Source organism: Gouania willdenowi, chromosome 1 (genome assembly GCF_900634775.1).
Source record: "Gouania willdenowi chromosome 1, fGouWil2.1, whole genome shotgun sequence".
NCBI lineage: Eukaryota > Metazoa > Chordata > Actinopteri > Blenniiformes > Gobiesocidae > Gouania > Gouania willdenowi.
Window position 1 is genome coordinate 32,727,436 of NC_041044.1, and position 13,521 is coordinate 32,740,956.

Consider the following 13,521-nt stretch of genomic DNA (forward strand, 5'->3'; position numbering starts at 1 on the left):
AATCGCTGACTTTATTGCTTCATAAACACATCTGATCATTTTGAGCTAGAATATATTGAGATTTCAAACCAAATTCCTCCTGAGATGCTGGTTTGAGTGTTAAAGTGCAACACTAATGCACGACCAAAAATCATGTAAAATATAACATTAAATGTCTAAAGCAGGGGTACGTAAACTCAATCCTGGAGGTGCTGCGTGTTCTACAAATATTTCTGCTCATTATTGGATTTTCTGCAGACACAGATAATGAGGCATTTACCAGATTCAGGTTTGTAGAAGGAGAAAGTACTGCAGGATTTAGTTTAGGGACCAATCTTATTTCAAAAATAAGTAAATAAAACAACAGTAGTTTAGAAATTAGTACTGATTGGATTTAGTGTTTTGAATGTATTTTTGTGTAGCTTTTATTTGTTGACAAAAAAGTAACTTTGTCTTATTAGACATCCTGTATTTAACTAAGTTTTCATGTGATGAAAAATAGTTTCTGTTGGGGGAATTTCAGATGATAGCGATATGTTTTCATTTGTATAGAATCCAAAGGAGTGGACAGTGTTGTTGTTTGGAGTTTTCTAGTAGCTCTGACCTCATTACAGAGTTGAGAGCTTAATTTTGATCGCAAATTTTGATTTAAAGTAGTTTTAGCTATAGTCTTTTGACTAAAATGTAACTTAGTCATCCAGACTATTTCTGTTATAGTCTAGTGACATTAAGACTTGTTACAGACTGAAATATAAAGTATGAGAGTTTATGCATTTAAAGATTGAACATTTGTAAACACACAGTGTGATCATTGCCTAAGACCACATGATCACATGAGTTCTGATTAGACTTTGTCTCATGAAATATCACTTTTTTTATATATAGTCTTCATTCACATGTATTTCTGTAATTACTCTTAGTCTCGTTATTGTCACTTAAAAAAATGTAGTCAACAAAAACAATTACGTCAATTTTTTGTCAACAAAATTGAGAGATGTGCAGAATTTCATCAGCACCAACAGAAATAGCAGAGAAATCTACAGACTCATTACATCACTTTAACACTTTCCTCAAAACCCACCTGTTCAAACTTGCTTTTCCTTAACCATTCTTTTATTTTTATTGTAAATTATTTATTTTTCTTTAATTATGTTTGTCTTATGTAAAGCAGCTTTGAGCCCCGAAAAAAGTGCATGCATTATTATTATTATTATTATTATTATTATTATTATTATTATTATTATTATCAGGGCTTCCCTCCATCACTTTACGAAGTCTGAGAACATGGCAATAATCAAATTATCTGCATTTTGTTTGTTTTTTAAACAATTATTATTATTTGCAGCCTTTTTCACCCAGAAAAAACTCTGTGGGTCGAGTCGTTCACATCTGTAACCTCCCTGAGGGCAGCTGCACTGAGAATGATGTCATCAATCTGGGAATACCCTTTGGAAAAGTAACCAACTACATCCTAATGCGCTCTACTCATCAGGTACATTACACACCTCTGTATTATTTATATTTATATTATTTCTTACATTTATTTCATACGCAGAAAACTTTCATTTTCCTGCCACGCAGCTGTTATACCAGATTGTTCAGTTTAAAAGACTTTAAGAATCTTCAAAGCAAGTTTGTTTGTAAAGCTTGAGATCAAAGGACAATAGGTCAGTGCCCACTGTGGAAGTCCACCCTGCACAGCTGGGTCAGAGAAAGCTCTCTATTGCACTCCTGTGGAGGACTTTTAACAGCTGTAAAATAGTCTAAACAAAAAAGGATTATAGAGATCCATGATGTAGATATGTCATAACTTAAAGGCAGTGGCTATCCGTACGGTTGTCTTATCGATATACTGACATTTTATCCGTACGCAGTGCCCCTATTTGGTCAGTTTAGGTAATGTGATAGGTCAGTCATTGGCCAGTTTAGGTCACGTGACTAAGACTAAATCTAACCCTAACCCTAAAATTTGTTGCGATATAGGGTTGTCAATACGGCAACCGTACGAATAGACACTTTCTAATTTAAATGATGGTTGAAAAATTACAAATTCTAAAATCTTGTTTGTTTCATTTATTTTTGTTTAAATAGCTTGGAATGTGCAGAGTTTGCATGTTCTCCACTGAGCGCAAGAAAGAGTAGGCATAGAAAATGTATGTATGGATTAAAAAAAATGTACATGTACAATCCAGAATTAAAATGTTATGTACATTAATGTGTCAATAGATTCAGATTCTCGCAAATTACTTTTACGTGAGATGTTTCTTAGGATGCAAAAAGTCCAATTAAATAAACGACAACACATTGCTTTGACAGCTTCAAAGCATCCCTATACTCTGGTGTGGATTTCAAGGTCTAAAACAACTGTTCAGGAGATTTATTATAGCTATAAAATGTAACCCTCCTCCCTTTAAAAAAAGATTTTCAAAGTTTTCCTTGATTCCTTGGACACATGTTGGAGCAACGAAAGCCATAAAACACAGACTTAGCAGCGTAGAATTACAGTTTATGGCATTTCTCTCATTTCCCATCAGGCCTTTTTGGAGATGGCGTATGTTGAGGCTGCACAGGCGATGGTGCAATACTACCAACTCACACCAGCTTTGATTAACGGTCAGAAACTTCTCATAAGAATGTCTAAAAGGTACAAGGAGCTGCAACTTAAGGTAAAAGCACAGATCAAAGCCAAAGGTCCGATGTGGCTTTTATAAACTGACACTTTTGTCCATTTTCTTTTTAGAAACCAGGTAAAGATGTTAAGTCCATCATTCAGAATATTGCCTCACATTGGGAAAGGGACGAGATACAAGAAGTTGAACAGTAAGACAACCTCTTTTTTTTGCTTCTCTTTCACTCCAAGTTGAAAATTGCTCTTTATTTCAAAAGTTGATTTTTTTTTTTCGAGCAATTTAATACAAACAGAAAATGTTTTAGCGGTATGTGTACATACATTTTTCCATTTGTAGCCTAATGACATGATATGTATTCACATAAATAAATACACTGCCCGAAAGGGAGTGGGATGAAGTAGTTCTTATTATCTCCCACCCCCTATTTTTCATTTAGTTTTCAGAATGTATGTTCCTGACATTTTCAACATTACATATACATCGATTACTATCATATACATACACAAGGCTGATATACATAATTTGGGCTTCCAGCTTATAAAACCCACGAAAACAGGAATTCAAAAAAGTAGAATGCTGTGAAGAAATCACTATTTACTTCTCAGTTTTTGCAGAAAAAAAAGAGACGAAGGACTGGACTGTTGGCCAGTGGTTCAAGGTCCTCTTTTCCGATGAAAGTAAAGTGTGCCTTTCATTCGGGAATTAAGGTCCAAGGGTTTAGAGGAAGACGGGTGAGGAACAGAACCCCAGCTGGTTGAGGTCCAGTGTGAAATATCCACAGTCAGTCATGATTTGGGGTGCAATGTTCTGTTCTGTTCCTCACCTGTTCTGTTCCTCATCTGGAAGCCCAAATTATGTAAAAATAAACAAACAAATACATGAAATCGTTTAAATTGTGGGCCCTGAATCTATAGTCTATGAAAGTTTAACTTTTTGAATGGAATTATGGAAATTAAACAACTTCTCCATGACATTCTAATTTTTTGGAAAGGGTTTGTACGTTCAAACTTGAACAAAATCTTTGATGACAATAAACCATGTTAGATCTTATCGCTCTTCCTCAGCTCTATACTTTGAGAACATAGATTGTTTGTACGTTGGTTTAAATCTATGAAAACTTTTGCATGGCTTGTGTTCATCCCCCAGGCCGTTCCACAGTAACACCACACACAGACACGCAAAATTTTTTCCTTGTTGTTCTGATCGTTTTAATTTTAAAATTTCCCATTCCCCTTCATTGATACCCTCCCTCTTTACATCTGAACAACTTTTGTATTTTAATAGGCAGATCATTTCTATTTGCTGTATTAGTGCTGGGCAATATATCAAGTTCAGTTCAGTTCATTTCAGTTTATTAGCCATTTGCAGTATGAAAACCACATTGGAAAAAAGTGTGCAAGGAGCTCAAAGTGCACTGTCAACATTTAAAGACATTTCACGATAAAAAACAAAAAAAACAAAACAACCAACAATCAATCAATGCCACTAAAAATGCTATAATGTATATATCAAGTTTTCTATTTTGGGGATAAAGAAAATGACAATATTGCCTATATCAAAATTGAGCTTTTTAAAAATGTATACAATTACACAGTACAAATTACATCATACAAGTATTTCATATTATTCATAGAGCACAGGCAAACAGTGTCTTTTTCCCCTATTTCCAATTCTTCCATGTTTCTGAGACATATTTTTATTGCTTATTTTATATTAAAGGGGACATATGCTAAATCCACTTTTTTAGCCCTTAAATGCATTTTGTTGTATATTTAGTGCTTAGAAGTACAGAAAAGTTCAAATTAGTTTCTTCAGGTGCTCCGTTGATATCTTTATATTCTGTTTTGGTCATATTTTTCAATCTGTTTCGATTTTTCTATTCTCTATTACATTTTTTGAACTATTACATCACAGTATTTGCAGCGGAACTGCCAAATTAGGACATCGACTCCAGGCCCAACACTTCGAACAATCCGCCATTTTTATTTCTCGCTTTTATTTTGTAGTCCAAGCTCCAGGATGCCGAAGTTACGAGAGGATAAGTCAAAATGTTTGGTTGTTGGATGTAGTAACCCACACGCTTCATTACACCGTCTCCCAGCATCAGAACCTTTTCGTAGTGCCTGGTTGAGTTTTATTTTTCACAGAAATGTACCCACATCTGTGGGTAAGACGTCCCTGTCATTGTTTTGTTAGCATTAGCAGTTGCACCGTCTTCATATGTTAGCGCTGTGTGCTCGTTTTAGATCCTTGATGATATGGCCTACGTGATTTAATTTAAGTCTAAAGTTTTCATTAGTCATTTCATTTTGCCGTTTGTGTCTCCAAAAACACTGTATTAAAATGCATTTCATGACGTTAGCTTGGCGCTAGCGTTAGCTCGGTGCTTGTGTTAGCTCACTTGTTAGGGTTCTGCAGGTTCATCATCTTCATTTTCATCTCGCTCCGCTGGGTCAGACTCTGGCTCAAACATGTAAGGCTGGATGGACAAGTCTTCCTTTGTTGACATTTTGTAAATAACGTGTGAATAAAAAGTTTATGCGCCGCTAGACAACCGTATCTCTTCTATCAAACTACAAAAATGGCCGAACAGGGTGGAGTTTAACCGAGTGTCACCTCTGCAACCTGGAGAGGGGGCGGGGTATGGAGTGTCTCATTTGCATTTAAAGAGACAGCACCCAAACAAGTTGCTCTCAGAAGCACATCAGGAAAGGGGTAGAAAAGGGGTCTGTGGGGCTATAATAATGAGGAATTCAGACCAAGCCTTGCAGTTCCACTTTATATAGACCACAGCTGTATGATTTATATGTAAAAAGGAAGGACTTAAAACCATGATATGTCTCCTTTAAATACTAATTTAGGAGTCGCTGCTTTCTCTACTTCTCAGAACAGCATTAAAAGCAGAGATGGATGGATTGCTGAGTGCGTCCTAAGCCAGACCTTCCCCTCCTTCTCGTGGTTCCGTAAACGAGCTCTAGAAAAATAGGAGCGTGATGCTTGACTTTAGCCAATCAGAAATCTTTCTACCAACAAGGCCATGAGCTGTTTTAAGCATTACTATTGGCTGTTTGAGCCAAGTAGATGCGCGTTCTCGATTTGAGAGTAGGGACAGTTCCATGACATGTCTTCCACCAGAAGTCTATAATAATGCGGCTTTTGGCAAAGCGGTTACACGGTAAATCAAGAGGAAACAGGAAGAGCGAGGTGGAGAAGCAACAGAATGAAGGCACAAACGTGTGACTCCACGGAGTCTGTGTGCGTGGTGGACTGTGCGCGATCTGCTTTCAGTCAGCGAAGTCTGCCCCGAGTCAGAGAGAGTGATAACAGAAGAAATAAACAGCTTATTAAAAATCATCCAAGGTGGAAAGAACAGATCCAATTCATCTGCAGTGTGGACGGAGTGTGTCTGCTCTGATCATTTGTTCTAGTCTCTATGGAGAAAACAGTCACAAAGAGTTTCACAGTGTGCACGCGCTCAAGAAGACCGGTGGAGAATTCGTTCAGGAGTGGAGAGGGAGAGCGCGGAGCACCTCACGATTCTACATACCGCAGCTTTAAGAAAAAATATTGAGAGATGAGTTTTGGTCCATATCGCCCAGCCCTATGCTGTAAACATTATTTGTGCTGTGAAATATTGTACAAGATCATTTAATTTAATAATTTTGACTGCAGAAATAATGAATTAGTGTGTTTAATATATCATATTTTGTGAATTACTTGCATAAAGTGACATCATGATTGTAACTTTTTCCAGCTATATACCAGAGAGGCCGCGCTCCCGCAGCCCCATCAGTCACTCCCTGAGCCCCCATTCACACAGCCCCAGTTTCACATCCTGCAGCTCAGCCCACAGCCCCCAGGGGACATCAGGCAGGGCTCCAGATAGAGGGAGCAACGGCCTCTGCCCACACCGAGGCTCCAGGGATTGGTCACATTCAAGAAGGGCTGAGGATGAGAGGGACGACCCATGGAGGAATGGGAGTGTGAATGAAGATCGGCTCAATGGACGAGGCTTGGATCGCAGAAAACCGTACCAGAAATCCTCAGATCATCCTAGTTTAAGATCTACAGATGAGCGAGGAGGAGGAGGAGGAGGAGGAGGAGGTGAAGGGAACCGTGGAGGCAGAGACTGGCACACACGAGGCAGCCCCAAAAGCTCCTCCCTCAGCACTTACAGAAGCATCGAGGATGACTTTTTTATGGAGCAATTGTACAAATCTGAAAAGCTGCCCCGGCACCCCTACCAGAGGCAGGACAGGCCGTCAAAGAGGAGGGATGGAGGTGAGTGGAGGTCGAGGCATTCAGATTTTGAGATGAGTGAGGAGCAGCTGCGCAGGACACCTGAAGGAAAAAGGCAAAACTCACCGAGCAGAAGACAAAAGTCCAGCAGGCGGTGTGTGGACGCAGAGAAACGTGAGAAGGAAAATGCTACAGAAAGCACTGTAAGTAAACTTAGAACCATTAGGGCAGAGATGAGCAACTTCTATCACAGTAGGGCCCACAAAAATTAGATTGTCTGATCCGAGGGCCACATTATCAATATTTATGTTAGCATTTACAATTATCACCAATTTGAGCATGATACAGGAAAGAACAAAGGGTTCTGTTTTTTGTAGTCCTTTTGTGGGGGTTTTCTTGGTGTTTTTTTTTTTTTTTTAGTTTTTGGACCTTTTGTGTCCTGTTTGTGTGTTTTTTGAGTCATGTTTTTGTTAAATTTTTTGTGTTATTGTTGGTTTTTTTGTTGGTTATTTTTCTGTAATTTTGCGCAATTTCAATGGCATTTTGTGTGTCTTTGAAGTCCTTTTGTATATGAAGTCATTTTGTATTTAAGTGCTTGTTTAGTGTGATTTTGCTGTCATTTACTGTGTTTGTGGAGTTTGTGTGTTATGTTGGGCTTCATATAACTTTCAACCTCCTGAATTACATTTTTGTTTTGTGGTGCCGCACAAAATTAGAGCGAGGGCCACATGTGGCCCCGGGCTGCCAGTTGCCTATGTAGTGCCTGTAGTGCATTTGTCACATTTTTCTGTCCTTTCAGGGTTGCGAATCAAAAGAAAAATCTGTTTCTTCAAAGCCAACCGCTGAGACAAAGAAGCCTAGTGAGGATAGTAAAGATGAGCACAATGTGAGTAAGCATTCCCTTTAGGGGTTGGGGTCAATTATAATTGCAGTTGTAATTGGGAAAATGTACTGCTGTTGTAATTGAATTGTAATTGAGTTTGGATTAATTACTTTGGATTTGTATTTGGCTTGGAAATACATATGTCATTTACAATTTAATTAAACGCAAACCTGTTACAATTATTAAAATGTGTTCTCTTAAGAATCATTTTACCATTTAACAAAAAAATTGAATCTATAAGTATACAGACACACCAAAAACATTATTCCAAATATTTTCATTGATTAGGAAGCCTGACAAGGAAACCAAGAGATGAGAAACAAATGAAATGATAGATCATATGTTTTAGTGCATTTTATAGCTGATTTAAGACATGGGTCAAAACTGACTATTTATCATAAGAGATGCTAACAAAAAGCTATGGTTATGTTTTATGTTTTTCTTTTAAATTAAAAGCTCAGTTATTGTGATTAATTGTAATTGAACTTTAGTAATTGTGAACATAATTGTAATAGACTTTCAGGGGAAAAATAATAATTGTGGTTTTATTTGTAATTGGGAAAAAATGTTGTTCACTGTAGTTGTAATTTAACATGGATAATTGAAGACATAATTGTAATTGAAAAAAGTAATCCTGATTCCCGTCCACCGACCGTAAAAACTCTGATTCGGTTTGAGAGCGTGGTTTGATTTATAACTAGATAATCTTAAGATTTCTTATGATAATGTAAGTACTGTTACAGCCTCGTTCTCAAACTAAAAGTAAAATACATTTCAAATGTTCCTCTCACAATAAAAGTTCTTCCATTTTTCTTTTTTTTCTTTTTAGAAGAAGAAAGAGAGGGAAAGAGGTGAAGAAACTGATGAAGAATGTTGGTACCCTCAGAACATGGAGGAGTTGGTCACTGTTGATGAAGTGGGGGGAGAGGATGACTCCATCATTGAGCCGGACCTTCCAGAGCTCGTAGAGTTTGCATCTGAGCCAAAAGACACATTAGTGGAGGAGTCAGTCATAGAAGCATCAGCGGCCTCTTCCTCCTCTGTGGTGGTGGTGCAGGAGGCCTCGTCTGGGAAACAGAATCAGGACAACTGTGGAGATGAGGCTGCAGAACACAGTATTAGAAGTGAGAAGTCGGAAAGTGTCATTGCAGCGAGTGGCGAGGAGCAGAACATCAATCCAGCTTCTCCTGAGCTGCCCGTCACCAACATTAATGACATCCCAAGTGAAAACATAAAGGCTACATTAGAAAGTACTTCTACTGAGGACAGCAACGTAAGCAACAACGGGCAACCAGAGGAGACGACAGAAGACCACATTTGTTCATCCGTGGAGAGAAAATCCCAGGAGTTAGGACGGGAAATGGAGAGAAATAACAAAGAGCAAGACAAGGATGACATCGTCAAAAAAGGTAAGAATTGTAGGTTGTAAATAAAAAAAATAATCATGTAATGGATTACAAGTACTCACGTTACTGTAATTGAGTTGCCTTTGCGTACTTTTCTGTGTATATTTCTAAATCAATCATTATACTTGTACCTTTTTGTACAAGTTTTTGTACTTTTTAAAAGAAGTAAAGTAATTTGTTACATTTCTACACCCATTATTATAATTATTATTCTTTTGTTTTGAAATACTCAACGGACATTGTGAAACTACAAAAAGTAAAATGACCAGACAGCAATCAAATGCATTACATCATAGCCAACCAACTCGTACTCTCACTTTTAGAGTTAATACATTTAGCATTTATTTTTTAATATTTATATTGAATTAATTGGTGTTATTTTATTTTAAGAATAATTACACATTTTGACAAACATTTTATTATCCCCCACCACAAAGTGTGGAAGGGAAATATACAGTAGGTTTGAGCTCTGTCCGTTTGCGCGTCCGTCTGTCCAAGTTAAAGAGGACAGCTTTTCTCAAAGCTGTTTAACAGGATAACCAAATTTGGTGTGTGACTTCAGGGTATCTATACCTTGATGGAGTTTGAAATTGAGAAGCGCGCAATAATTTTTTCGGAGTTATTGCCCTTGTTCTGTTTTTTGGACTCTGACATCTTCAAAGGGGACAGCTTTTCTCAGAAACTGTTTAAGATAGTTAGTCATTTTAGATTCTGATGTGATAATATTTTCTTATGTATACATCTAAGTTCTTAGATTTAGGACATTTAGGAAAAGGTTGTGAGTTATAATGACAACCAATCTGGCGGGTGATGTTGACGACTGTCTTCTTGTTTTATTCAGATGCCTTTGTGGAAAATAAATTAAGATGTGAAAGATTTGGTCTCTTCCTTTTTAACTTTATACATGAGATGTTTACCGTATGCAAAGGAGCTGTGGCAAGATATTTTACAAAAAATAAATGTTGGGGGTGAAAGTAACTAGTAATTTTTACTTTGAGTACTATTTAATTGAGCTACTTTTTACTTGTACTTGAGTATTTTAAGTATGACTTACTTGTACTAGCACTCGAGTACAATTTCAATCAAGTAACAGTACTACTTGAGTAGGATATACTGATACATTGATCTAGATATTTCAAAATAAACTGCTACCTATCTTTATTTCCGTGCCTTCTTTACTTTAGTTTTCATTCAAAGGTCCTTTTCACTGAATGTCAAAATTGGTGTAAAATAAAAACCCTTTAAAATGCCTAATTTGTTCACCCTTCTTAGAAATTGCTATCCCGTCTCTTCGTGCCGAAAAAGACAAAACTTTTATTGAACACAGCATCCCGTTGGGTAAGTAGTGACTATAACAGCATTAGAATACTAACAGCATTAGAAATTAACTGCATAATGTATTTCATATGAATATTAGTAAAGCAGAGAATTTCCTATTGTGGGACTGATGAAGCGCTTCTTTATGTTGTGTTTGTGTGTAACATAAGGAGTGGAGTTCATTGTGCAGAAGATGGGTTTTTTCTGTAAACTCTGTGGACTCTTTTACACCAGTGAGGAGACGGCGAAGACGTCTCACTGCAGAAGCACCGTGCACTACAGGAACCTGCAGGTACAAACATGATAACAATTATTCTGGGTGGCAGCTTTAAACATCACTGAATCAACCTGCACTCTGTGAACCATGATCATTTTAATGAATCCTGCTGTTTTAGCTCCACAGGCGACTCTCAGAGGCAGAATGTGGTCATTTAGCACAGTGGTTCTCAACCTTGGGGTCACGAGACACTGGGAGGGGGTCGCCAGATGCCTTCAAGAAACTAAGAATATTTTTTAAACAGTTTAAGCCCATTTTTGCTTATTTTAACCTCTTTTCTGCAACTCCACCAAACCTGCCATATTTTAACCAATTTTCATTACTTTTTCTTGCCATAATGCATTTTTGCTACATTACTCCCATAATGCCCTTTCTGCACATTTTTAACCTTTTTTCATCATATTTCATGCTTATTTTTTGCCAATTTAACCACATTCACAATTTGTCACACCCATTATTAGCCAGTTTAAGCTAATTATTTCTACTTTTTATATTACATTACCCCCACCTCCACCTAATTTGCAACTTTTATCCAATTTCTGTGGTTTTTAAAATCCCATTTCACCACCTTTTGCACCACGTTTAGTCACTTTTAACCCATTTTATTCCTGATTAAAACAATAATTTACATCTTTAAGATGACTTTATACTATGGTGTAAAGAAAGAACTTAATGGATAACAGTGGATATTATTCAGATAAATAAATAAATGTGGTTATCACAGATTCATAAACAATGGATCATAATTTTTGCTGACTTCATGGATGGACCCCAAAAAGCTCTCCCCTTTATTCCCCCTTATAGATGATCAGAAGACATCTATGGTCGTTTAGCTTAAAGGTGTCAACACTAAAACACTAGTGCACTTACACGCCACACCAGCCGACACGCACACAGGAAATGTAAACCTGAATGTATTAGATTTCCAGGGTTTGGCCTGTCAGCACTGAGGCATCTAACAGCACAGCTGAGGCCATTCTGTGCAGCGTGCGTCCCTCACATCTGATGGATTACATTCCAGGAGTGAAAGAAAAGAAAACATGTTTGAACCAGCTATGCTGTCAATCAATGTTTTAGTGTATTTTCCCAATTATTGAATGACCTCACATCCATCTTTGCAGTAATTCAGAATCATCTGCATTTCTTTGTATTATCCTTTTGAAAGTGTCTATTTGTTCGGTTGCCGTACGGACAACCCACGGTGGTATTGGTACGTTTACCAAAATACACGTACGTAGTGTCTTAGGTTTAGGTTTAGGTTATAACCCTATATTGCAACACTTTTTAGGGTTAGGCTTAGGTTTAGTCTTAGTCACGTGACCTAAACTGGCCAATGAGGGGCGCTACGTACTGATAGAATGTCGGTATATTGTGTATATAGTGGTTCTTGGCTTTATCTTGGTTTTAACTTGTTTACTTGCCAGAATATTGTTGATTTTTGGAAAAAAAAGTTCTCAAGCTGGATTCACAAAGATTTTAAATTAAAATGACACACCTGAGTAAAATTACAAAGAAGACACAATCTAGACAAGCTGTGTAATGTGTAGGTAGCTTGTATTGATAATGTGTGACCAGTAAGAAAATCCTGTCCAGGTTATTCTTAATGAAGTTGAAGCAAGACTACAGTGTGTAACCACCTGCCACTGTAAATGTTAGAGGTGACTGTGTTATTCGTCACATCCAAAAATCTGCTTATTGTTTGTGTGTTAGCTTGTGTTTTTATGTTGTCCTGCTTCTATGCTAGTCATGCTAACCAATGAACAGTCAGGCACTAGTTGGAGTTTAGATGTAACATTCGTAGAGAGTTTATCTGATCAGATTTGTACAATGGAGACAAATACAGGCCCTTAGGCTGCATTCTGATGACAAAAACATGGCAAGAAACAAACATAATGAAGGTGCCATTTGCAGATTTGTGCCGTTTGCATATGTATACAAGTACAAGAAAGTAAGATATGATCAGTGTAATATCTAGAAAACATCATAAACTAATATACATTATTTAAGGACAATATAAGGTTTTTTTTTATTTTTAATAAATAAATCTCCAATGTACTTTGCCTAATTCATTCTAATCTCCTTTCCCTATCCTCATCAGATTTTATTATTGAACTTTTGCGACCTTTGACTTTTCAACGTGGCTCTGCTTTTGAGCATTTGCACTTGAATTTATTCTGACTATAATTAGGAAAAAAACATTATGCTTCATTGAAAAAATAAATAAATAATTGCTTCCATTTTTTGAGACGGAGTATATAATGACACGAGGACTTGGTGCTGGTGGATGCACTTACAGAGATTTGACGTCACTTTCATGCATCCTATCTAAGAGCTGATAATAATGGATGTGTTTGAAATTGCATACTCTGTACTATGCACTACAAACTCAATGAGTGTATACTGTCTATTATATACTGTACTGTAAGTATGGTTAATAGGATTAGGATGATGACCGCTCTCACTGAAGTATACTTCCAAGTTTCCCAAGATGCATGTCAAACCTACAACGATAAAAACCTGAAGGCTAAATATCTTTATCTTTGAAAGTTCAGGAAGCATTTTAAGCAAGAAAGTCACCAGGAGAATATCAACATGTGGTCATTTGATCCATAAAACTCACGGAAATACATTTCACGCTAACATTTATGAGATTTTTTGGAGACCCTCCATTGTGCTACTGACTAAACTTCTGGTTGACTTCAAAACAAGAGCCGTATTTACAAACAATTTAAAAACTAATGGAGGACAAGGAGAGATGCTTTTGTTTTGAAAAGGGAATGATTTTTACTT

The 13,521-nt window shown here is 37.1% G+C and overlaps 1 protein-coding gene across 2 annotated transcripts in view; it reads left to right on the forward strand.

The window, feature by feature from the left end:
* Positions 1-13,521, forward strand: part of rbm20 (RNA binding motif protein 20) — a 68,622-nt gene that overhangs the window by 51,457 nt on the left and 3,644 nt on the right. For both annotated transcript variants that reach the window (XM_028458643.1, XM_028458653.1), the window contains exons 6-13: positions 1,325-1,471; positions 2,514-2,645; positions 2,720-2,799; positions 6,364-7,051; positions 7,648-7,734; positions 8,561-9,140; positions 10,410-10,475; positions 10,625-10,746. In XM_028458643.1, coding sequence (XP_028314444.1) covers positions 1,325-1,471; positions 2,514-2,645; positions 2,720-2,799; positions 6,364-7,051; positions 7,648-7,734; positions 8,561-9,140; positions 10,410-10,475; positions 10,625-10,746 — 1,902 coding nt within the window. The remainder of the gene's footprint in view (positions 1-1,324; positions 1,472-2,513; positions 2,646-2,719; positions 2,800-6,363; positions 7,052-7,647; positions 7,735-8,560; positions 9,141-10,409; positions 10,476-10,624; positions 10,747-13,521) is intronic.